Genomic DNA, 23745 nt, shown 5'->3' on the forward strand with positions numbered 1-23745 from the left:
CACATTTAGCTATTCTAAGAAATGCTGTTGCATTAATTTGCTTGTGTTGAAAGGAGAAGTGAAATCACCACAGCGTGGGGGTGACAAAGGATTAAGTCAGGAGAACACTCTCTTGTTTACTTCCCTGAGAGTATGTTTCTCATTTTTATAGAATTGATTTGTACCCTGTTATATAAAAAAATTAATGCTTTTTTATAATATGCTAGGTGCAGCGTGTGCAGCAATTCTGTGCATGTTTAGTGGAACACTAGAATTTGGTACTGTGCACAACATTCAGGGCAAAGGAATCTGATACTTTTAGAAAGCCGTTTCTAGTCCTCATTCTGTAGTGAAAGCCCCCACTCCCATTTTCAGACCTAAATTCCTGATGGTTGGAGATAGAGAGTTCAGTACTTCTGTTTTTACTAGTTACAGAAAAAATAAATTATGCTAAATAAGGAGCTCCCATAGTTGTAAAAATTCTCAGTATTCTGTGCCCAGTATCAGTTAACCTTATGTACCCTTCCATTACGTATATTTTCCATTTTTCTGCTGTTCAGGCTTTCAGACCTTGTGTTTTATAGTAATTTTGTTACATTCCTTCAGCTGATGGTAAATTGGATTTTTTTTTTATAGGAACCAATCGCTGCACTTACATCTTAAACACTATGGAGTGAACTGTGATGACTGGTTGTTACGTCTCATGTGTGGAGGAGTAGAGATTAGGACAATTTATGCAGCTCATAAACAAGCAAAGGCTTGTATTATTTCACGACTAAGCTGTGAACGAGCTGGGACAAGATTTAATGTTCGAGGAACAAATGATGATGGTCATGTGGCCAATTTTGTTGAAACTGAGCAGGTATGATAAACACACTCCATAGTAAATTTGAAGTATGCAAGAACATGGACGTAGGATCCAGTGCTGGATAAAAAAGCCAAGATAATTCAATGGAAATGAATTCAATGAATGGGCAAACTCCCCTTCCCACTGTAGCTCCTGTGCACCCTAAAAACCTGCACCGGAAGTGTATCCTAAAAATCTATTGAGGGGTGTAGGGAAGGACAGCCTTTCATGATGGTGCTCCAGCATCATGTTGGAGTTAATCCATGGGATGGAAAAGTTGATAAAATGTCTCTGCTACTTTGTTAAGAATGTAGGTGTGTGTGTGTATATATATATATGTATGTGTGTGTGTGTATGTGTATATGTATAGTATATATGCTATTAAGATAACTTTATCAAAGATAACTACTGAAATATGTATTATTTCTTTAACAGGTGATATTCCTAGATGAATGTATTTCATCTTTTATACAAATTCGTGGATCTATTCCGTTATTTTGGGAGCAACCTGGTTTACAAGTATGAGAGCTATATCCTTTGCATTTTCTAACATTAGTTGAACTCCCTTTATTCACAAATGGCATTCTAGTGATTTCAGGGCAGCATATAAAAGGATATGAAAATGCAGAGCCACATTGAACCCTTGTAGAAAACATTCTTGCTTAAGCTGAAAGTATTGCATCAGTTGGCTGACTGTTGTTTCATATCCATTTTTTATGTCAGAAATCTTAAACTTAAACTGTTAGAGCTCTTAGATTATTCAGTGTTTAGCATTTGTTACTTTGGTTGGAACCATAATTAAGTATTATAATATGGGGGAATGCAATTCTTAAACAGAATTGAAGAATTTTTTTTTAAAAAGTCACAGAGAACACGGTTTTGTTACACCAAAAATAGTGCCTTTTAGCTGCAATATATACTTCAAAAGGAAACTTTATTAAAGTTTAAAAGCAAAAATATCTCATTTTTTTCTTTTTGTTTCTTCCTTCTCTTCTCTTTCACTGTTCTTCCTAGTCAATTTTAAGTTGTGATCCTGAAGGCAAAAATGATATTTTAAAAAAATTTCTGGAAAATGTAATTTTAGTAATTCTAGGGCTTTATAAATAACATATGGTAAAATGTAAAGTGTTTTGTAAAGCCTATATATGTGTGTGTGTGTGTTTGTGTGTGTATATATTAAGGAAAAAATACCTAATTTTTCTATCTCAGGTTGGATCTCACCGTGTTAGAATGTCAAGAGGATTTGAAGCAAATGCTCCAGCTTTTGACAGGTAAAAATCTTTTCTTGTAGCTAGTCATTTAGAGTATGGTAAATACATAAATAAGTCAGTGGGAGCCCAAAGATCTATTACAAGAATCTAAATGTTAGCATGTGTGTTGCTGAATTGACATAAACATTTGACCTGGTTTAATATCCTATTCTTAAGAGGTTAAAAACAGTAGTTTTATCTTGGTTTTCTTGTTATTGGCTAGCAAAATTTATTTCAGCTTATTGTCACAATTCCTTTGTACAGGTATCAGGTTTTCTCACCTGGGTGATTTGTAACCTCATCTATTCATTAGCTAATATTATGCTTTATCAATATAAGTAATTGAAAATCATGATAATATTCCATTCAGAAGTTTATAGATAAAAGCCCTTTACTAGTAATAGATCATTTTTCATTTTGCAGACATTTTCGTACTCTTAAAAATATGTATGGAAAACAAATAATTGTGAATCTCCTTGGATCAAAAGAAGGCGAGCATATGCTTAGCAAAGCCTTTCAGGTGAGAATATTATAAATCGTAGTGCATAACAGCATTTGCTCTCATCCTAGTTTTACTTCCAAAAGTATGCTTCCAAACGTATTTGACAAGATCGCTTACCAAAATTTTAATTAAAAAAACAGAGCTAACATTTGAGGTTTTCTGGCTCAAAAATTCATGAGGGACTGCATGTTGTAAGGAATATATTTAGTCATGACTTTTGATCTTGAACAGATTTGGGAATATGCAGTTTTCCAGATGTTGTTGAATTGCAGCTTCCAGCAACCCTAGGCAACATAAGCAATGGTGAAGAATAGTAAGAGTTCAACAATATCTAGAAAGGTATACTATTCTCACTCTTTTCTAGAAATCAGTGTGGTGAAATTTAAAATTATCATTTGGAAAAATTGAAGTAACAGCCAAGAATTCTTGATTTAATTAAAATATATTGGTTGTATCACAAAACAAAACAAAACCCAAACAGCTTTGTTTATATACTGCTTCATACCGAACTAACAGTGTCTAAGCAGTTTACAGCTGTAAGCCAATTGCCCCCAACAATCTGGGTACTCATTTTAGCAATCTTGGAAGGATGCAAGCCTGAGTCAAGCTTGACCCCTTTTGTTGGTATTAAACTCGCAACCTTATGGTTTTGAGTGAGTGGCTGCAGTACAGGCATTTAACCACTGTGTCACCAGGGCTCCTGGTGTTCCCATGTTTGTTACTACCAAAGCCATATTCTGTATTACACTGGTGTCTGCTTCTTGCTAATGTTATTTTTTCATTTTTCCCACCATTCTTATCAGAGCCATTTGAAAGCATCTGAACATGCTGATGACATCAAAATGGTGAACTTTGACTATCATCAAATGGTCAAAGGTGGAAAGGCAGAAAAGCTACACACAGTTCTTAAACCACAGATCCAGAAATTCTTAGATTGTGGGTTTTTTTTCTTTGATGGAAAGGAAGTTCAGAGGTTTGGATAATTACCTTCTTTCACCTGAAAAAGTAGAATGTTAAGACAAACAAATTGTTATTTAAAGGTTGAATAGTGATGCAAGAGCAAAATGAGTGAAATGTTGCCATTGTAATACTGCTCCTCTTGTACATGCCAGCTCTCAGTTCAGATTCCCTGTTTTCACTTGTTTGCATTAGCCATAGTTGGTTCAGTATGAGCCATAGTTTATTAGGATTTCAAATAGTGGATATCCAAAAAGACAACCAAATGGGTCCTTGAAGTGATCAAGCCTGAAATCTCTCGAGGCTAGAGTGATGAAGCTGAGGCTGTTGTATTTTGACCAGACCATGAGAAGGCATGATTCATTAGAAAAGATTATAATGCTGGGAAAAGTAGAAGATAGTAGAAAGAGAGGAAGACTACATGCCAGATGGATAGACTCAATCAGGAAGGTCATGGACCTGGATTTCCAGGACCTAAGAGCAGTGGAGGACAGGGCGTCTTGGAGATGTCTCATCCATACTCAAGGGCAGTTAACAACAACAAAGGTATGACTTGGCATTCTCTTCTTTCTCTGTCCCTTCCCCAGAGATGAAGAGAGGAACAGTTCTTTCACCAGACAGAAATATGTACACAGCCTTTTTTTTGCCTAGAGGGAATTCAGACAGCACTGCTGCATTTCTCTTGCTAAGTGCTTTTTCTGGTGGGGGGGGGGGAGCTGCATCCTCTCTCCACAATGGCATTGTAAGAGCTGTTATGGGCTGTTCTTGCTCCCTTCTCACATACGGACTGGGGGAATAGGACAAGGAAATAGGAAATCCCTTCATTAGCACAATGTAGTAATTCCAGAGTAGAGAAACATAGCTACCACCCAGGTGGAGTGGGATATGTTGAGAGGAACATTATAACACACTCCTTATATGTAGGGATAAATGACTGAGAATTTTAGTTAGCTTGGTAGAAGACAAGTGAATCAGGTAACTGTAATACTCCTCTGATTCTTTATCTCTAAGGCAGCAGTAGTTTAATTAATGTGTGATAACCTTTAAAGCTCATGTTTTAACACTGTAGCCTCTAGACTCTTTTGCTTCTAGTGCATATAAATATTTAAAGTTATTAAATATAAAATATTTAAATATTAAAAAAACTGAACCTAGTTTCTGCCAAGTTGGTCTGTTTCAAACTAGTTTGATTTTAGTGACTTTTTAAAAGAGTTTCAATGGAAATTAACACAAGAAGCAAAATATAACTGAAGAACATATAGGTGGGTTACAGACCGCTGCTTTGTGGCGGTCTGCCGCCGCCGCTGTTTGCTCCGTGCGAGAGCCGCAGCAGCCACACCGCGTGGCTCCCGCACGGACCGAAAAAGAAGCTCCAAAATGGAGCTTCTTTAAGCGGTGCCTCTGACGTCGCGAGGTGCCAGGGATGGACTCGCGACGTCATAGACGCTGTGACACGTGCGGACGCACAGCGTCCGATATGTAAATATGGCGGCGGCCGTGTGGAACGGCCGCCACCATATTGTACGTATAGAATATGTACTAGGGTTAGGGGGGTGCGGAAGCACCGCCCCTTCCTAACCCTAGTACGTATTCATTACGTACTAAATGGCGGTGTGTAACCCGCCACAGTGGGGAGGAAGCTAATATAACTGAGGCGCGTTACAAACGGCCATAAGGGACGTCCTCAGGATGTCTTAGTTTTAAAAAGGGGCGTCACTTCTTGACGCCCCCAAGCCTAATACGCCCTGAGGACGTACAAGATGGCGGCACCACATCTACATGGGGGCCGCCATGATGGTGTCACGAACGTGCTGCCTCAAAACGAGGCGGCGCGGACGTGACGCCATTGCTCTGCGCGAGGGCGCTTAGAGCGTCCTTTATGCAGCGCAAGAAGGAGCTCCGTTTCGGAGCTCCTTCTTGGCTTTGCATCGCTGGGCGCAGCCTTCAGACGGCTGCGCCAGCGCCGCGGAGGAAATTCTCCTCCTCCCCGCCGCCGCGGGGTGTCCTTGGGACTTGAAGCCCCAAGGACACCCCTTTCCAGGCTGCGGGGAAGGGGCCTTTTGCCGCTTCCCCGCGGCCCGGAAAGCGGCGGATTGGGGCCTCAGCGGCTGCCACTCTGGCCACTGAGGCCCCGATACACCGGGGAAAGGGGCGGGTATAGGCCGCCGCTTTTTGGCAGTCTGTAACCCGCCCCCGACATATAAATTGTTTTTCCATCCTTAAACCTTAAAGCAGTTTGAGATTTTTTTACTCGGTTGCGACATGAATGATGAAGGCAACCATATAACTGCTATGCTTGGTGCTTTTATATTAACTCTTTCAGTACATTTCAGGAACTGGATTGAATTCCACAAAAGCTTGTGCTAAAATAAACCATTTAGTCTTAAAGATGTTTCTAGATTCTTCCCCCCTTTTATTTTTCATATGAATCATGATAATATTAATGATACTATTGCATTTTTCAATGACAGCACACTACACAAAATTTAAGAATATAAGTTAAACACTTGTTAAATATAAATGATTTTAACTCACCATCCTTTATGCAGCCCACAGAATAAATGTAGTATCTGCTCTTGTCCTGCCCTTCACAGCTGTTGTCGTTTCTGTAATTCTGTAAAAAATGTATGTGATGCTATATGATTTTCTGCCTTTAAATAAATTTATATGGAATCATTTTCTAATTTGGGTAAGATCTCCTATCTGAATATTATATCCTTAATGTCATCAACACAGTTAAGATAGGTTTGTAAGATATGTATTTGTCTTGCTCTTTAAACATACCTGAATATAGCATGACAGGGCACAAACTGTTTTAGTGCTGGAAAATCAAATCTGAGACAAGATAATCCTTTTCTCTGTCTTCATGCTTTTTTTTTTTTTTTTTTTTGGTAATGATAATATTGCTTATTAAAATACTGTGTGTAGGGTTCTTAGGGTGTTTTTTTTCTTTGTCTTGTTCTTGGCATAGAACTCAGAGTGGTACTATACGAACAAACTGCTTGGACTGTCTAGATAGAACAAACAGTGTGCAAGCTTTTGTTGGCTTAGAGGTAAGTGTTTTATGATATTGCTATTCTTGTTTTTGCAGAGAGATGTAAGGATGTTGCTGTTGCAGACATGTTGACTGATATTTATTACCTTTCTCACAAAATGGGATTCATGTGAAATACAACAATATCTTAAAAGTGGTTAAGCTGATTTATCATGAGGCAAATAAAGCTGGCATTGTATTTTCTTGTAGGTGGAAACATTCATCCTCAAAGAATGAGTTGTACTATACACATTTATAAAATGCTTTGTTTTATTTGAAAAAGATTTTTTTTCAGTGCTAACCTACCAAATATGAAGATACAGCAGCTGTTTGTGCAGATTTCCTATGATGTATTGTTTGGCCATTTTTGTTTGTATTCTGCTTAAAAGTTGAAAGCGTTGCTAATCTTAAACCAGCGGAAAAAATCTAAATGCATGATAATGATTCTGGGGTCCGCTCTTCTTGCTCCTGCTGAGCAGAATGGAACCACCATAGAGCACCCATCCTAACGACCTACCACCATGCTTTGATTTGAATTCCCCTTTTATACCATTGCAATGGGATGCTGCTGGGATTCCACTGGCATTTCCTGTCTCTGATCCTGCAGAAATGTTCCTTCCCTTCCCACAACTCTGGTGAAAGGACGAGATGGAGCAAAGGTACATGAAAGAAGAGAAAGAGAGACAGAATACGTTAAAACAAAAAGTTTTATTCTAAGTAAGAAATCCCCATTGTAAAGGATAGTGTTTCACAGGAAGAAGCACCTTTCCTTTAAGCACAAGATTAGAAGTTACAGACAGATTAAATCATTTCAGCCAAGTCAGGAAAATTAATAAAAGCTCTGACTCCAACTGGCTAAACAGTTCCTAGCTACTAACAATGTCATGATGATTCTGGGCTGGATGTTCTTGAGGAGTGTGGCCTGTAGTCTTAGGCCACATGGTTTCGGCTGACCAACTCCCCTGGGTACAGCAAACATCTCTCCAGGAATCGCTCTTTGTTGCTGTCTAAAAGTCTGCCATGTAGTCCTTTCTCAGGCTTTTTATATCCTCTGCTGAGAAGGATCTTGAAGGTTTATTTGTACTTCTAACCAGCTAGTCATCTGGTCAAGCAATTGCTCTTTTATCACCTCTGTGTTGCTGAGCTTCATTAAAATATTACCTAGCATCCTCACATCATTTGACCATTTGCTACCTAGGACAGCCTTCTGTGAGATAGGTGACTATGATCAGAAGAAGGAGCAAACATTCTTACTAAGGTTTTTAAGTAATTAAACTTAGAGTGGAATTCTGTACCTGTATCTCATCTGCTGGTAGCACTGTGTCCATCAGGCTGAATGTATATAATCTATAGCCTCTTAATCAGATACAAGACAAGGGCAAAACACATAGTATCTTTTGACTAAGATTGCCAAAAAGCTTTTCTTAATAGAATGGCTTCATATTTGCATGTATTTAACTTATCTTCTGTCTTATATTGTTGTAGATGCTAACAAAACAACTGGAAGTTTTAGGTTTGACTGAAAAACCTCAGTTGGTTACTCGATTCCAAGAAGTATTTCGGTCCATGTGGTCTGTTAATGGGGATTCAGTCAGCAAAATCTATGCTGGAACTGGGGCCCTTGAAGGAAAAGCAAAGGTAAACAATGTTTTAGAAGTAAAATTTGAGTAGTGTATTTGTGAAAGGCTGGACTTTCCCCCTATTAGATTTGTTATTTAGGATCAATGTAACGATCTTCCCAAGTGAGATATGAATGCAGTTCCGTCCTTATCCAGTAGTCCTGAATTAGTATATGTATCTCTTTAAACTTCTTTCACTTTCACCTGCAGCGCCTTATGTGACTTGAATAGTTTATCCTAAATTAATATAAAATGGCTCAGCTAAAAAGAAACTAATTTGTCTTCTTCCCTCATAATGTGTTTCTTGCTGTATTTTGCAGGAAAAGGCTATTGACCTTGCAGTCCTTTTCAATAACTATTTTAAAGCTGTGTTTCAGTTAAATCAAAATGTCAGAAATTCTTCTGTTCAGACACAGCTGACAAGGCAGTAGTAAGTGATGCCATGTAGTTATGAATAGCCATGCTAAGAGGTCTGTATTAGTTGACTTTATTTCAGTTGCATGTGTGTGCTGCATCTGACTTCACCATTTGATGCAGTATTCTTAGCAATGGCTTTCTCTGAATTTTTCCTATGGCCTTGTAAAAGTGCACCTTTATAAGGCACGGGTATTAAATAGGAGGGGAAAAAATAACAGATCTCACTATGTTTGCTTTGCTTTTTTTGTCTGTTAGTATTTGGGATTGTCTTCTCAAATCATGCAATTAAGATTAGAATTTCTTTTTCCAGATTGTGTACTGAATGAGAATTTAAATAACTGCATATTTCAATTTTTCTCAAAACTATTGTGTTACTGTCTAACATCTTAACTAACCTTTCTTTTGCTTTCCTCTTGGTTCATTTCAATTGTTTCCCTGATATGTAATTGGTGAGTGTAATTCTTGAATCCTGTCAAACATTGTATATTCATACATTTTAAAATATTTACTATCCAAATTGTTAAAGAATACAGTGATAAAGATTTATATAGTCTCTCCAAGGACTGCTTTTCCTGAGCATACCAGCAGATATCCTTTATTAACCAACTTGAGCTGCCTTGGGCCCCATATTGAGAAAAACAAAGGTTATAAATAAGACTTTGCCATTTTTTTCTTCTATTTGGGATCCAAAGAGCTACATTAAGTTGTTCAAGGTTTTACTATGTTCACATATCACCATGCTGTATCACAAACTACTCTTGATACTTTTTGTATCGGAAGTGCTCACTCATGTGGCATGGGTGCCTGCTGTCAGAGAAATGCTAGCCCAAAACATTATTGGGCAGACACAACTAATTATTAGTTCTTTGATTCCAGTCACTGAAAGCTTCCAGCCATAGATTTACTGGGTATGTTAGGCAACTTGTTCTTCATTGGAATGAGACCTATTTCTACAATATCAGACTAATGTTGGTCATTCTTGGTTACATGGCTGTAAGGATTACAGAGAATGGAGATGAAATACTTTTACCCCTTTGGAAGGATACTGCAATGAATATTATTGCATGCACTCTATATTTCTTCAGTAGTAGTGTCCCATGTTGCATCCTTGTAAATATAGTTACCTCGGTCTTTATAACATTCAAATCTAGTTAAATGAATGTATTTGTTTCAAGCTTTGTTGTGTTTCTAGTCACCAGTGTAGCTTCCAAGTACAGCATGCCCTTCGCATCCACAGGAATTCAGTTTCAGCTTTCCTCCTATTCCAGGGATTAGAAAAATGCACATGGTCAAATCTCATTACTGGGTGGCATCGTAATAATGGGGTGGAGTGATCCGTGGATGCTTGAGTCTGTGGATGGCTGCCCTCCAATATGGCGGGCCCATTGTACCATTAATAGTAAAAGGAATCCATCAATAAACCAACAAACTGAAGCATAAAAATAATTAGAAAAATAGCATCAAAAAGCTATATGAAGTTCAGACAAATAAGGCATGTCTAACCAGGTTTCTAAAATATAATAATGACTAGGCAAAGAAAGAAGCTTATATTGGAAAACTTACTGTGTGTAGTTTGGTTAGTGCTGAGATTCCTATTGAGTATAATGTAGACTTGAAAGCTACACACAATATGTATTTTTAATTTCTGCTTGACTTAATTTGCCTGCCATTTGAATGTACCTGATCCATGCCAAACATTTGGTAGATATTTTTGTTTTCATTCCAGTGGGCATTCATCCATGAAGTCTAGAAACTTTTTGAAAAGGAGAGTGAGATTGTAAAAGTTTTCACTATACCCTGCAGATGAAACAAAACATTTCAGAAGGCTGCATGTTACTTACATTTGTTTGTAAATTTGAAACCTTGGTATTGATTTCTTTGGTTTGCATATCTTTAAATATCCATATCTGCCCATAGCTAGATATACAGATTATACACTATAACTATAACCGTAGCTGAAATGGATATTTGTCTGTGTATAAGTATTCTTTTAAAGACATTGGGTTGGATCTTGTGTGTGTATGTGTGTCGTGTGCCTTCAAGCCATTTCCGACTTATAGTGACCCTAAGGCGATCCTATTATAGGGATTTCTTACCATGTTTTTTCAGAAGGGATTTGCCATGGCCGGCCATCCTCTGAGGCTGAGAGAGTATGATGTGCCCAAGGTCACTCATTGGATTGACATGTCTGAGCCAGGATTCAAATCCTGATCTCCAGAGTCATAGTCCCACACTCAAACCATTACACCATGTTGTCTTACTACTCTACAAATTGAAAGGTTACTTTCATTCGTAGAAAAAACTGGATCCAGCAGACATTTTTTGCTAGAGAGAAAAAGTATTATATATAATGTTGTAAGATGTAATTATTTATTTATTATATTTATTTGAATCCCACTCTTTTCCCAGGACTGGGACTCAGAGCACTTCACAGCATTAAAAACAATACAATTAAAAACATTTTTAAAACAGTACAATTAAAAACATTTTTTAAAAAGTACATTAAAAGAGAATTAAATTATTATGGTATTAAAACAGGTAGTTATTAAAAGAATAAAATATATTTTAAAAAGATAAAACTATATATAGAGAAAAAAATTGTAGCAAATTTTTAAAATGGTCCAATATCCCAGCTTGTCATTATAGTAATTCCTTAAATGCCTGTGTGAACAGGTAGGTCTTCACCTGCCGGTGGAAGGCCATCAAGGAGGGAGCCTTTCTGGTCTCCCTGGGCAGGGAGTTCCAGAGTCTAGGAGCAGCCACCGAAAAGGCCCTCTCTTGCATCCCCACCAATCATGTTTGTGATGATGTTGAGACAGAGAGAAGGGCTTCTCCAGAGGATCTCGGAGTCCGGGCAGGTTCATACCAGGAGAAACGGTCTGCCAAATGGTGTTGACCTGAGCCATGTAGGGCTTTATAAGTAATAACCAGCACCTTGAATTGTGCCCAGAAACAATCTGGCAGCCAATGAAGCTGTTTCAACAGGAGTGTTGTATGGTCTTTGTAATCTGCCTCTGTTAACAGCCTGGCAGCAGCTCTTTGAACCAGCTAAATTTTTATGTGTGTTTCAAAACAGCAAAACTATCAAAAGGGCAACAAGCAAGTTACTTCTAAGGTAGTGTGGAACTATAATGAGGGGGTTAAATAAAAAGTGGTGAGTTGCTTTGAATATATAAGATTTTAAAAATAACTTTCCTAGCTATGGTTGGCATGGTGAACTTTGCTGATTCCAGCTTGATGTGCTAGTGCCAAGTGGCTGCAGATGATTCCCAAGTCCTCCATAGTACCTGTTTTTTTTTTTTTGGGGGGGGGGGGGGGCACAGAGGGCTGTAAAAGAAGAAAGGATTTTAGAGGAAAAATCAGTTTCTTGCAACTCCAGGATGCAAACCTGGATCCAACCCATTGCAGTTAAAAGGACTGATACATTTTAACAGCACGTGGTTCATATACATAGTTTTCTGTTGGCATTGATTCCTTGTTCATGCCTTGCATCTGTGGATAAAAGCAAAGTATTACTTAACTGTGTTGCATGATTTCTCACATTCTTAGCCAGTTTTGGGTTTTTTGAGGATTTCTTTGGATATGCCTGTTATAATCCTCCTCTAAAATCTATACAAAATATAGCATTAGCAGACACATTTGTAAAGGGCTTTGACACCCCACAAAATTAATTTTCCATTAATAGAAAACACTTAAACATTAATTTAGAATGGATTATAATGTAATTGCCAGTGTTTTCCTAGTAACTGCATAAAACATTTATACATATTCCTTTCTAACAGGCTGGGAAGCTGAAAGACGGTGCACGTTCTGTGACCAGAACAATTCAGAATAACTTTTTTGATAGTTCAAAGCAGGAAGCTATTGACATTTTGTTGTTGGGGAATACTCTAAATAGTGATTTAGCAGACAAAGCACGAGCCCTTTTAACCACCGGCAGTTTACGTGGTATGTGTTTCTATGTTTCTTAATTTATATGGCTACAACTCGTACTAATAAATACACTGATTGGATCCAAAGCTTCTTTTCCATATGTGGAAGGTGATACTCCATTTGCAGGAGGCTGTTTTATATATTGTGCTAGAGTATTGTGCATGAAAAGTGAAACTAGGTCCAAGGATGTTAGTCCCCTAGTGCAAGTTCTTGCTGAAGCATAAGAACAGTTTTAGAGTCTGCACACATTCATATACTAAGCACTCATGTTTTTGGATCCAACCCACTATGTTCTGTGTATTTAATAAATCTTCAAAGGGTTAATGTCATCTTAATGGTAATCTGTTTATCTATAATCTTCATGCTTTACTAATAGTATTGGATTCCTACTTTTAAGAAATCCAGATAAAGGAACTATTTTTCTTCAGAGGTTTATCAAGCCTAGACAATTCTGGTGCAGAATCCATTTCTACAGAATGAAATCCTGTATGTTTGGTAATTTAAGTGTGTGTTAGCACAGATGTGGATAATAGATCTGCATCTGGTGAACTCTGTTGACAATTTATATTTATACTCATTAATGTGGGCCCACACTCTTCTCCATTCTCTTTCTGTTCCTTATGTGCACATTTCCCATGATAAGCCAGAGTTCAAGGGATGCCGTGACTTGAACACTGCTGATTTATGCTGGTCAGTTTTTCTGACTGCACTTGGAGGCTGTTAATCAATAAGACAGTGAGACCATGCATACTGAGCTATAGAGCTTCCCTCCATATTTTTAGTGTGATGTTCATACCCAACAAAAACAACATTCTGGTTTCTATCTTTCACAGCAAGACAGTGAAATTGCCCATGTTTTGTTCTAGGATTGTTTTACTAACTTGTACCATTTTCTGAACATAGTGCTATACAAATCATAGATGGAAGGTTCCTGACTTAATGTGCGTGAACACACTGTTTCATTTAGAATCATGTAAAATTATGGCCTGTTTTGACATCTAAAGATAGCTATGCTCTTGCATCTTAGGCCTCAGCATTTAGAGTAATATCGCAAGGCAGAGTTAGTAAAATGTTGGAATTCTTTCAAGAATTCTACAGCAGTAACCTAAAAGTATTTTGGAGATGTACACTGATAGGTCAGTAACATATAACTGTTCAACTAATTTCTTTTCTTTTCTCCCTTATTGCATCAATAGTTTCAGAACAGACATTGCAATCAGGTATAGTATGGTAGCTGTAACTTTCATCATCTGGGATGTTAATTTTATATTAAATTTTTCTTACATATTCTTCTTCTGAATGCATGCAGGAGAATTCGTTAAGTACTCTTGTTAACTTACATTCAGGAATGGACATATTAGTATTTCTAGATGGTATCAGTTTTGATATGTTCAGTGATGTCTGTTTTGCTCTGCTTCCACATCAGTCTGAGACATATATGTTTTATATTCACAGAATTGCATTGATATCTATACATAGTTTCACTATTTATGCATTTTTTGAGCTGAGAATTTCACAGCACAATTCAGAGTAACATGCAGACTGAAAGATAACTACATTCCAGTCTGGGAAATGTCAATTAGAACAGTTCACTTAAAAATGTGAATAATTTGCAACATCCCAATTTACTGATAGTGAAATTCATTGCAAGCCACTTTAAATGTGCAGTGGCATACCAAATATTGCCGCTCATGTAGAAACAAATATAAATATACACAGCAACCTATTGAAATATCAGGTACCACCAGCCCACCAGGAGCAGCTGGAGGCCACTTCAGTCATGATCAGGCTGTGATCACACTGGCTCCATGGTGACCACATGGCACACTTCCAAAGTGGTCCACCACCATGGTCCCAAGCCAGCCGCTGCCAGGAACCAGATTTAATCGGCTCTTTTTTGCAGCGGCTTAGGACTATCTTTGCTGGCCTCAGAGTGGCTTTCAGCTGCTTTGGGGGCATGTGTCATGTAAATTCCATGCCCCTAAAGTGACCAAAAGCCACTTCTTTTGGCCTGTGCGTTTCGGGCCTTTGCCTTCCATGTTAGGAAGAGGAGAAAAGTGCAAGAAAGAGAAGGAGATCTTTGTTTTTACTTGATGTTATATTTGCCTTTCACCTATCATCTTCGAATGGAAGTATCAGAATCTACCTTAAATAGAGTTGGAACATCTAATTCAGTATGGTTGACTGTTGACTCCCCAGAGTTTTATATAGAAGATATTCCTAGACCTAGCTGGAGATACTACGGATCAAACCCTGTTGTCTTTTGCATGTTGTCCAGTAGACTGGGATGGCTGGGCTGGTGTGAAATTGCAAATTACTGTACTTCCCAGTGGTTACAAACCTATATGAAGTCGGTACTCACTACCTCTGGTAATTATACATACAGGTCTCCTGCTGATTGAAGGTCTTCTGATAAGAATTGAATTGATAGGTTACCTAATGACTTTGCTATTTTATAAAACTAATAGGAATGTTGGTATTCAGTATTAGCATTTTATTGATTGTATTTGTACTTGTATTATTTTACTGATGTAATCCAGCCTTGTTCCCTGGGAGAGGCGGGAAATATAAATAAACTATTATTATTATTATTTAGGCGAGATGTTGGATTGCAAATCCTGCCAACCCTAGTCAGTATAGTCACTGGTGAGGAGTTGCATTTGGAGGACTGTGTCATCTGGAGGGCCACATTTTGTCCACCCCTGTTATAGGAAGTAATGATACATGGAAGTAGAGCCTGTTTACTAAAGAGTCTTTTCTTTATTTTATAGTGCAGTTATAATAATTACCATACCATTTAGTATGAATCAGCCTTGGCTTTGCATTATGGATAAGCAAATCTGCCTCCTTGTATTTTTATACTGCAGTTACCATAGGCTGAATCCACACTGCAGAAATAATCCAATTTGGCACTGCTTTATCTACCATGGCTCAGTGCTATGGAATTCTTGGATTTGTAGTTTTGTGAGATATTTAATCTTCTCTGTCAGAGAACTCTGGTGCCACAATAAATTACAAATCCCAGAATCCTATAGCATTGCAACATGGCAGTTGTCAAAACGGATTATTTCTGCAATGTGGATGCAGCCTTAGTCCTTCCATACTGGCTACAATGTTTAGTGCTGATGGGAATTATAGGTCAAAAACTTCTAAAGAGCCACACTTTCTTCACACTGTGGGCATGATGATCAGGAATACCTGCCATAATATACATTTGTCTAATATCTGAGGCTGCCAATAGTATGAACTTACCAGTAGCATATGTTTAGGATTCTCTGGCTTACAGGTTGGTTTTGTTTAACACGGACCCTAACACATGAAAAGATTTAAAGGTTCATCACAGCACTGTCAGACTATTTTTAGTAGGATGAAATTAATGTCAAATGCTAACATAAATTACTGTTGCCTGTATAAACCAGATATAAAAGTTGGAGGTAGAGGAAAAGAGAGAGTATTGTTTGCTTCAGTATTGCATTTCCAGTGTACATCCTTTTAAACACCTGTTAACAAAGGCCAGATTCACAGCTCCATATTTCTGACTCCTGAAGAGACATGGCCAGCCAGTTGAAACACAGTAATCTGTCTAATTATTTATTAGACTCAGTGTTGTTCCTGTGCATGCTTTCTATTGCAGCACCTGAAAGAAAGGACCTCAAAGATATACAGTGCGCCCGCGCCATACGCGGGCGCACCATACGCGGCCTTGAGCATAAGCGCTGAAACCGCGGCGTGTGCGCAGGGCGGAAGGGGTGGCGTGTCCCATTCAATTGAATGGGTGCGCGCGCCCGTTGCGCCCTGCGCGCGCCCTTTGCACCCCACACACGCCTGCACCGCCGCGCCACCGTGCACGAGCCCCATTGTTTCCAATGGGGCTCGAGCATAGGCGGAATTCACCTTACGCGGAGGGATACGGAACGGATCCCCCACGTAAGGCGAGGACGCACTGTAGTAATCATTCTAACTGAACAAATTCACTTCATAGACTGGAAGAGGCTACAGTGCATTCTAAGCCACTTAGTAATAGGTACATAGGGAATGAATGGTCTTGCACAGAATCAGACCACTGGCCCATCTGATTAAACACAGGTTGCACCAGGAGTAGACAACCTGGAGCTCTTGCTATGTTTTCAACTATCAAACCCCCAGTCAACAAGGCCAGTAGTCAGGGATTATGGAAGTTGTAGTCCAAAACATTGATTACTCTAGTCTACCTTAGCAGCACCTTCAGGTTTTTAGATATGGATCTTTTTCAGTCTTGTCTGAAGATATTGGCAATTCAATTTGGGTTCTTGAAAATTTGTTGGGATAAAAGAATATCTTTGTCTGCCAACGGAAAGACAGTAAGTGGATGACAATTTAGTCTCCCCAGAAAGGGAATTCCATAGCTTAGGACCAGCCATCAAGAAGGCCTTCTCCTTTGTCCCCACTAGATGTGTCTGTTAGGGTGGCAGGACAGAGAAAAGGACATTGCCTAATGATTTCATATAGTATGGACTCAAACTGTTGTCATTTCAATGGTAATAGTGTACTTAAAGTTGAGAAACTGAGTTGCCACTATGCAGGAAATTCCTAGGAGTGTTGTGTTTCAGATATGCAATTAAGAATTGTAGAATAGAAACCTGGCAGAGCTCACTTCTGAGTAGGGCTTTATTAAAACCTAAGAACACTCTTTCATCGCTAGTAAATCTTAAAATTGGGTTAGTCACTGTTCTTTGAAATTAGTTCTCTCTAAAGCCCAGGTATTGTTCAGCAAGAAAAACGTTTGCCAAGGGTGGAATTTTCCATATCCACAGGTGTTTGGGACACACAGCTGACTGCATACATTTTTGTATGTGCAGTTCTATTAGTAGAGTAAATTATATTGAAATGGAAATGAAATACAGAACTGATGAGGATTTGAGGAAAAATATTGAATTAATTTTTTTCTCTCATGTTTCCTATAGGATTTGATTTCATATGTCTGACTTACTTTTAATGTATAAAGTATGCCATGCTCATTTTATGTGCCTGGGCTGTTTATTTATAGTCAACAAAAGTACAGTGCCCGCTTTCCTATTATTTTATCAGGGAAAATTAATTATGTTACTTAACATTAACATTCAAAGCTATGAGCTAAATCCAACATTAGTATACTAAGAGTAGACCCACAGAACTGAATGGGACTTGTTAGTCATAACTGACACAATCCTAACTATTGTTGTAATATTGTAATTGTTTTTAACTCTGTAGTGATCCTGCCTTGATCCATCGGAAGAGGCGGGAAGATATAAATAAAAACTATTATTATTATTATTATTATTATTATTATCATCGTCCTATTGATTTCACTGGCTCAATGTAAGATTGGATTGAGGCATTTACTTTGACATCATTTTATTAGAATACTTATAACTGGACATTATGCACTTTCCTTACATTACCTAAAACACATAAGAAAGAAAATGAAGGTGTTCTTCTCTGTTCATAAGCATCTTAGTATGTCCAGAGAGCTGAGCATTGGCTACTTCAATTATTAATTAGATATTCTGTAATTATTTGATAAAAAATTAGTTTTGGAATTCCCCAGTTACACTGGTGGTATATCTGTTCATTCACTCCATTAACTACAGGCATACCTCAGTTAACAAAACCTCTGCCAAAGGAGCTCTTTATTACAAAGTCTTTTTATGCCTGCGGAGTCTCTGCCTTTTCCTCCTTGTCTTTCATCTAGCTAGAAGATTTTTTTAGCGGCATCAGCATTGGGAGGATAGAGAAAAAGACCTGGAGAAACACAGACTTTGGATGTCATGATTGGATAATAAATATTAAGCTTGAGTATTATAAGCTGTTTCAATTAAAAAAACATGCTTCAACAGACTAGAACATTTCTAGAATGCCCTTGTCAAATCTCTCTTGATTAATATTAAAGTTACTAGTTGTTTTTGACTACCTGCTAGAAGTTTACATAGATATCTAGATTTAAGCCTGACCTGAGGGAATTGCTGGTATAGTTAATAAATAAAATCAGACGTAGTGGCTGTTCTCACATGGAGAGAATAGTCTCAGTAATAGCCATCACCAGAAGCATGTTCTTTTGATGGTCTTGACTGAATTGATACCTGTGAAATCAAATTAAATATGTACTCTAGGATTAGATAATGGCACATATGCTTATTTCTGATGCTAGCCTCTCAGTTATCTCAAAACGACAACTCTTAGTGCAGAAAGCACTTAAGATTGCACAAGTAAGCTCTTGGAATAAAACACACAGATACCATTTTAAGAATTATGTAATAAGAATATCATGTGTTAGAATAAATTTAGGAATCACTAAGTAGACAATCCATAGAGGAGAAACTGTGCACATCAGGGAACTAATCTAAGCAAGTAGACCTCCCAGTGAATTATTTTGTTGGATCAGTAAAGCAAGATGGAAGATCCATTGCAACTCACACTTCCAGCAGCATCCCATAACATCCATTGTGAAGCAAGATATTATTTTTCCTTTCTTGGATTTCATTGGCTTATCCCTTAAAAATGTTGTCAGATGTTCAAGTTTGTCTAGCAAGCAATACTTTAAGTTACACTATGTTCTACTTTCCTAAGTGCCTGTTTTATTTCTGGGAACAGTCTCAGTAATTTGAAAGCATTTATAAAAAGGCACCATTAGAAAGGGAATTAATGTTACTCAGGGAAGCAGTTTAATTGCTTACATCTATGTGTAAATGATTTTCTACTAGTATAATGTACAATACTCTCCTGTAAGTGACTGCTCAGAAATAAGCCTCACTGAGATTGATGGAACTTACTTCTAGAAAAAGAAATTGATTTATGCTGACTGCACTTTGTATTTGCTTTTGTAGATGCATTACTGTTTTTAGTACAGTGGGCCCTTCCCTTATGCGGGGGGATACGTTCTGGACCCCCCCCCCCATGTAGGTTTAAAAACGTGTGTGCTTGGGCCCCATTAAAAACAATGGGGCTTATGCATGTGGCACACATGCCATTGTTTCCTCCTGGGTGTGGCTTCAGCATAAGCTGAACGCCACATATGGCACACCCATGTGTAGCACAAGCACACTGTAACTGCTTAAAGCTCAAAACTTGTGAATGTGTGTGTGACTTGCTGACTTGCAGGTTGTAAAAATTAGTATACAGAATAATCTTGCAGTATAATCAAATAAATATTATTGTTTTGTAGCATCAGCAAAAATATTGAAGAATATGTGTGAGAATTTTTACAAGTACTCAAAGCCAAAAAAAATTCGAATTTGCGTTGGTACATGGAATGTCAATGGTGGAAAGCAGTTTCGAAGCATTGCCTTTAGAAATCAAACTCTCACTGACTGGCTGTTAGATGCACCAAAGATAGCTGGCATCAGTGAATTTCAAGGTGAGAGTCATTAATAGTTTGAATGGATTTTTATTCCTTCCAATACTGCTTTCTTAAAGTAATTACTAAATCCTTGTTTTAACTCCAGATCGAAGGAGCAAGCCTGTTGATATCTTTGCTATAGGATTTGAAGAAATGGTAGAGCTAAATGCAGGAAACATTGTGAGTGCAAGGTAAGTGCCATTGTAACTTTCAAGCAAGAAAAGCAAATTTTTATCAAATTCCAAGTGTATCTGTGTGTTTTGCTATACTAAACAATTCTAAGCCTCTTATACAAGATTTGTCCAGGTCTCAAGTACAGAGCAGTTTCTACTACATAGTCAGTACCTTTTATCTCTTGCTCACCTTTAGCAGCCTATATGCAACATGAGTTTTTAAACAGGAATGGCACTGCAAGCAGTATGCCATGTAAGAAGCAGGATTAAGTGGGCTGAGAGTTTAAGAAAGAGGTTGAACTCACCAGTCTGTGTGCTTTCTTATGAACTGCAATACATGTGTAAATTTATTCTGCCACCAAAATAATAATTTAAGTTAAATAAAAAATTAAAAAATTAAAAATAGGCTTTGTGTTACAATGCCGTGTCTGAAATCTTTATAAGCAGGGAGACTGTACTTTTACTGTACTACATTACATTATAAGAATGTTGAGCTATGAAGCAGTATTTTCCAATTCAAAGCTTACAATGACCACAGTTCACTCAAAAATAATCCTGGTTTATTAATCAAGTGATTGTGTAGTACAATTGCTAATCTTAAATAGTGTAGGCTTAATAGATGTACTTTAGTTAGGATTAACAACTGGATTTAGAGCTTGTATTTGAACCAAGACTCTTGGAAGAAACTGAAGCCAGTTTTTGATGTTGGTTTGCAGTTCCTTAGCTTTTTTGGAAGCAATAAACCAGGAGCCTCTTCAGAAATCACTAGCCTTTCTTGGCTAGTTACTAAAGCTCTGCTGTTGGTGGGAACAGGAGAGACTGGACAGCTTTTTTGCTTGTAAAGGGTTCTAATTTTTGCTTATTATTTTGTGCAAACAAGATCATTGTGATAGATTTAAAGAGTTAACAGTATAAACTGTAGCAATTGACACTACTCTATTTCCTGTTGACAACTACTACATTCATTTTTCTTTAGCCTACAGCTCTTTCCTGTTTGGCTAAAATACTGCTGAGAGTTGTCCTTCCTCTATATAGTTTCCTCTTTCTTCCTTCCTTCTTTTAAAAATTAGGATCTGATGTTCTGTTATAAAGCCATTTGTTTTATTGTCTTTGGCAAAGTTTTATGATCTTTTACATACAGTAAAAACTAAAAGATGTTTTCCCCTCATGTTGGCAGTACAACTAATCAAAAGCTATGGGCTGCTGAATTGCAGAAGACTATTTCAAGAGATTACAAATATGTTCTGCTGGCTTCAGAACAGTTGGTGGGTGTCTGCCTCTTTGTATTCATCCGACCTCAGCATGCACCATTTATCAGGTCGGTGAAGTAAAATGCTAAATAAATATGCCCATGCTATTTAAAGTAGAACAACTTGGGTTGACATGTGTTTGTGTTGTATTTCAGTTGTACAGTGGGCTCTTGGTATCTGCTGGAGTTTGGTTCCAGGACCTCCTGTGGATATCAAAATCTGTGGATGCTTAAGTCCTATGATATACAGTGATGTAGTAGAATAGTGGTCCTTACATAAAATGGCAAAATCAAGGTTTGCTTTTGGAAATTATTTTAAAAAAATATTTACAACCAATGGATGGTTGAATCTGTGGATAAAGGATCCATAGGTATGGAGGGCCAACTGTATTTTAAGGCTCTGTTAAAATACATATATTTCATTAGGGCCAGAATTATTGCTAGAAGGCCATATGGCAGCTCTTACCATGTATACATTTTTCATTCCTATTTCACAACTTTATGCTTTGATGGTTATTTTATATAAATGGTAAAGTTTAATGCAGTTATACATATTGCTGGTACAGTACTGGAAATTATTAATGAGGAAAGGACAGAAGATATTGGATATTTCTAATCTAATCTTGTACTGATAAGCATCTTATTTAGCACTGAGCTGAAATAGAGGGTTTCTTTTTCAAATATTTAAAAGTAATCTTAATAGTTCAGGTTATTTATAGAAAGCTGTGGGCAAAGTGTGAGCCATGGATGCCATGCAGCCCCCCCCAGAGTCAAAATATTTTTTTGCAAAAAAAAAAAAGGGTTTTGCTCCACAATGCCCCAAAATATATTCTGTGGAGCGTGAAGGGCATTTCCACCACATTTGGAACCCCCCAGACCAATTTAGGTCCATGAGAGGCCTTTTTAAAAACCAACAACATGGTGAAAATGCCCCCAAACCCCCAAGAGGCATTTGGGGGCAAAATAAGTGTTTTGATTTTGAGATAGGCAAGAGCAGGTGCAGCCCTCTAGGGCAGGGGTTCTCAACCAGTGCTCTGAGGAGCCCTTAGGGCTCTGCATGCACTTCCCAGGTGCTCCACGATTGCTCGAGGAAAATGAAAGAAATAAAAACTGAATGAAATTAAAGGCTAAGAATGTATTCTTATATATACTCCTAAACACCATTAACATGTAAGACATATAGTAGGCCTCTTAGGAGCTCTGCCAAAGAAATAAGAATTCGCGAGTCAAAAAGGTTGAGAACCCCTGGTCTAGGGGGCTAATACAGCTCATATGCCTTCCACAGCTGTCCACGTCAGTTTGGAAGCAAGCTGATTACAATACATAGTTTGCTATAGTGTCATAATGACTTGTCTTAAATATATTGTAGTAATTGCATGAATAATCCTAAAAGCAACTGCCATTTTGAGAATGGATTTGTTCATTTTCTTTAATGTATTCTCCTCAGATAACAGAAGCCCTTTACAGTTCAGGTTTCAGGGTGCTGTAATGTTGCTGGCAGGGTGGATCTAAGCATATGGGTTTGAAGCTGGTGTAGGAGATTGCATGACTTAGCTGATCAACTTGCCAGGTTGCTATGGTAAAATGGCACAAAGCTTCAGTGCTATAGGGTGTCAACATCTTTACACCGCTACATTGATCATATCCAAGGTTATTAGCTACCAGCCACCAGACTGTATGTGGAAAATAAGAATTGCCTGCAGATGATCAGGCAGGATTGTATCTGAATTCAGAAATCTGGTTGTCCGTGTATGCTACAAGTGACTGATATAGTTATGTAGAGACAGGCATTGTAGCCTAATTAGTCCTGAATTACTTTAAATGAAACATTTGAATATGATTAAAATTGCCAACAAAACTCAGTACTGAATTGGTTTAAACTGTCATTCTAGGGATGTTGCAGTTGATACAGTGAAGACTGGCATGGGAGGAGCTACTGGTAATAAGGGAGCAGTAGCAATTCGGATGTTGTTCCATACTTCCAGTCTCTGTTTTGTATGCAGTCACTTTGCTGCAGGACAGTCACAAGTCAAAGAAAGAAATGAAGATTTCATTGAAATATGTCGAAAACTAAGCTTCCCAATGGTAAAGAGTGATTAGATTTTTTGTTACTTTGTGTCTTCAAATAATTTCTGACTTATGGCAACTCTAAGGCTAAGCTATCACGAGGGTTTCTTGGCATAATTTGTTCAGAAGGGTTTTGCCCTTGCCTTCCTCTGAATGTGACTTGCCCAAGGTCACCCAGTAGATTTCCATGGCTAAGTCAGGATTTGGACCCTGGTTTCCCAGTGCCAACATTCAGGGCACTGTATCATGCTGGCTCAATTAAATCTCTAATAGGAATAATTTCTAAAAATTGTTTTGAATGAAATAGTATCCAGTGAATCCATTTTTAAAGAGCCTGAAGGGAACTCTTAATAGCAATCAAAAG

The 23745-nt window shown here is 37.9% G+C and overlaps 1 protein-coding gene across 15 annotated transcripts in view; it reads left to right on the forward strand.

The window, feature by feature from the left end:
• Positions 1–23745, forward strand: part of SYNJ1 (synaptojanin 1) — a 60636-nt gene that overhangs the window by 9734 nt on the left and 27157 nt on the right. For 10 of the 15 annotated variants that reach the window (XM_089512093.1, XM_089512080.1, XM_089512086.1 and 7 more), the window contains 13 exons: positions 616–841; positions 1262–1345; positions 2036–2097; positions 2500–2596; positions 3382–3551; positions 6507–6588; positions 8055–8207; positions 12388–12553; positions 13735–13758; positions 19719–19910; positions 19999–20083; positions 21243–21383; positions 23207–23399. In XM_089512093.1, coding sequence (XP_089368219.1) covers positions 616–841; positions 1262–1345; positions 2036–2097; positions 2500–2596; positions 3382–3551; positions 6507–6588; positions 8055–8207; positions 12388–12553; positions 13735–13758; positions 19719–19910; positions 19999–20083; positions 21243–21383; positions 23207–23399 — 1675 coding nt within the window. Of the gene's footprint in view, positions 1–615; positions 842–1261; positions 1346–2035; positions 2098–2499; positions 2597–2838; positions 2918–3381; positions 3552–6506; positions 6589–8054; positions 8208–12387; positions 12554–13734; positions 13759–19718; positions 19911–19998; positions 20084–21242; positions 21384–23206; positions 23400–23745 lie in introns of those variants that run through there. The other 5 variants (XM_089512084.1, XM_089512094.1, XM_089512085.1 and 2 more) reach the window with 3 other exon arrangements.

This window comes from Sceloporus occidentalis, unplaced genomic scaffold (assembly GCF_023333645.1).
Source record: "Sceloporus occidentalis isolate IW3139 unplaced genomic scaffold, rSceOcc1.0.p SCAF_2, whole genome shotgun sequence".
NCBI lineage: Eukaryota > Metazoa > Chordata > Lepidosauria > Squamata > Phrynosomatidae > Sceloporus > Sceloporus occidentalis.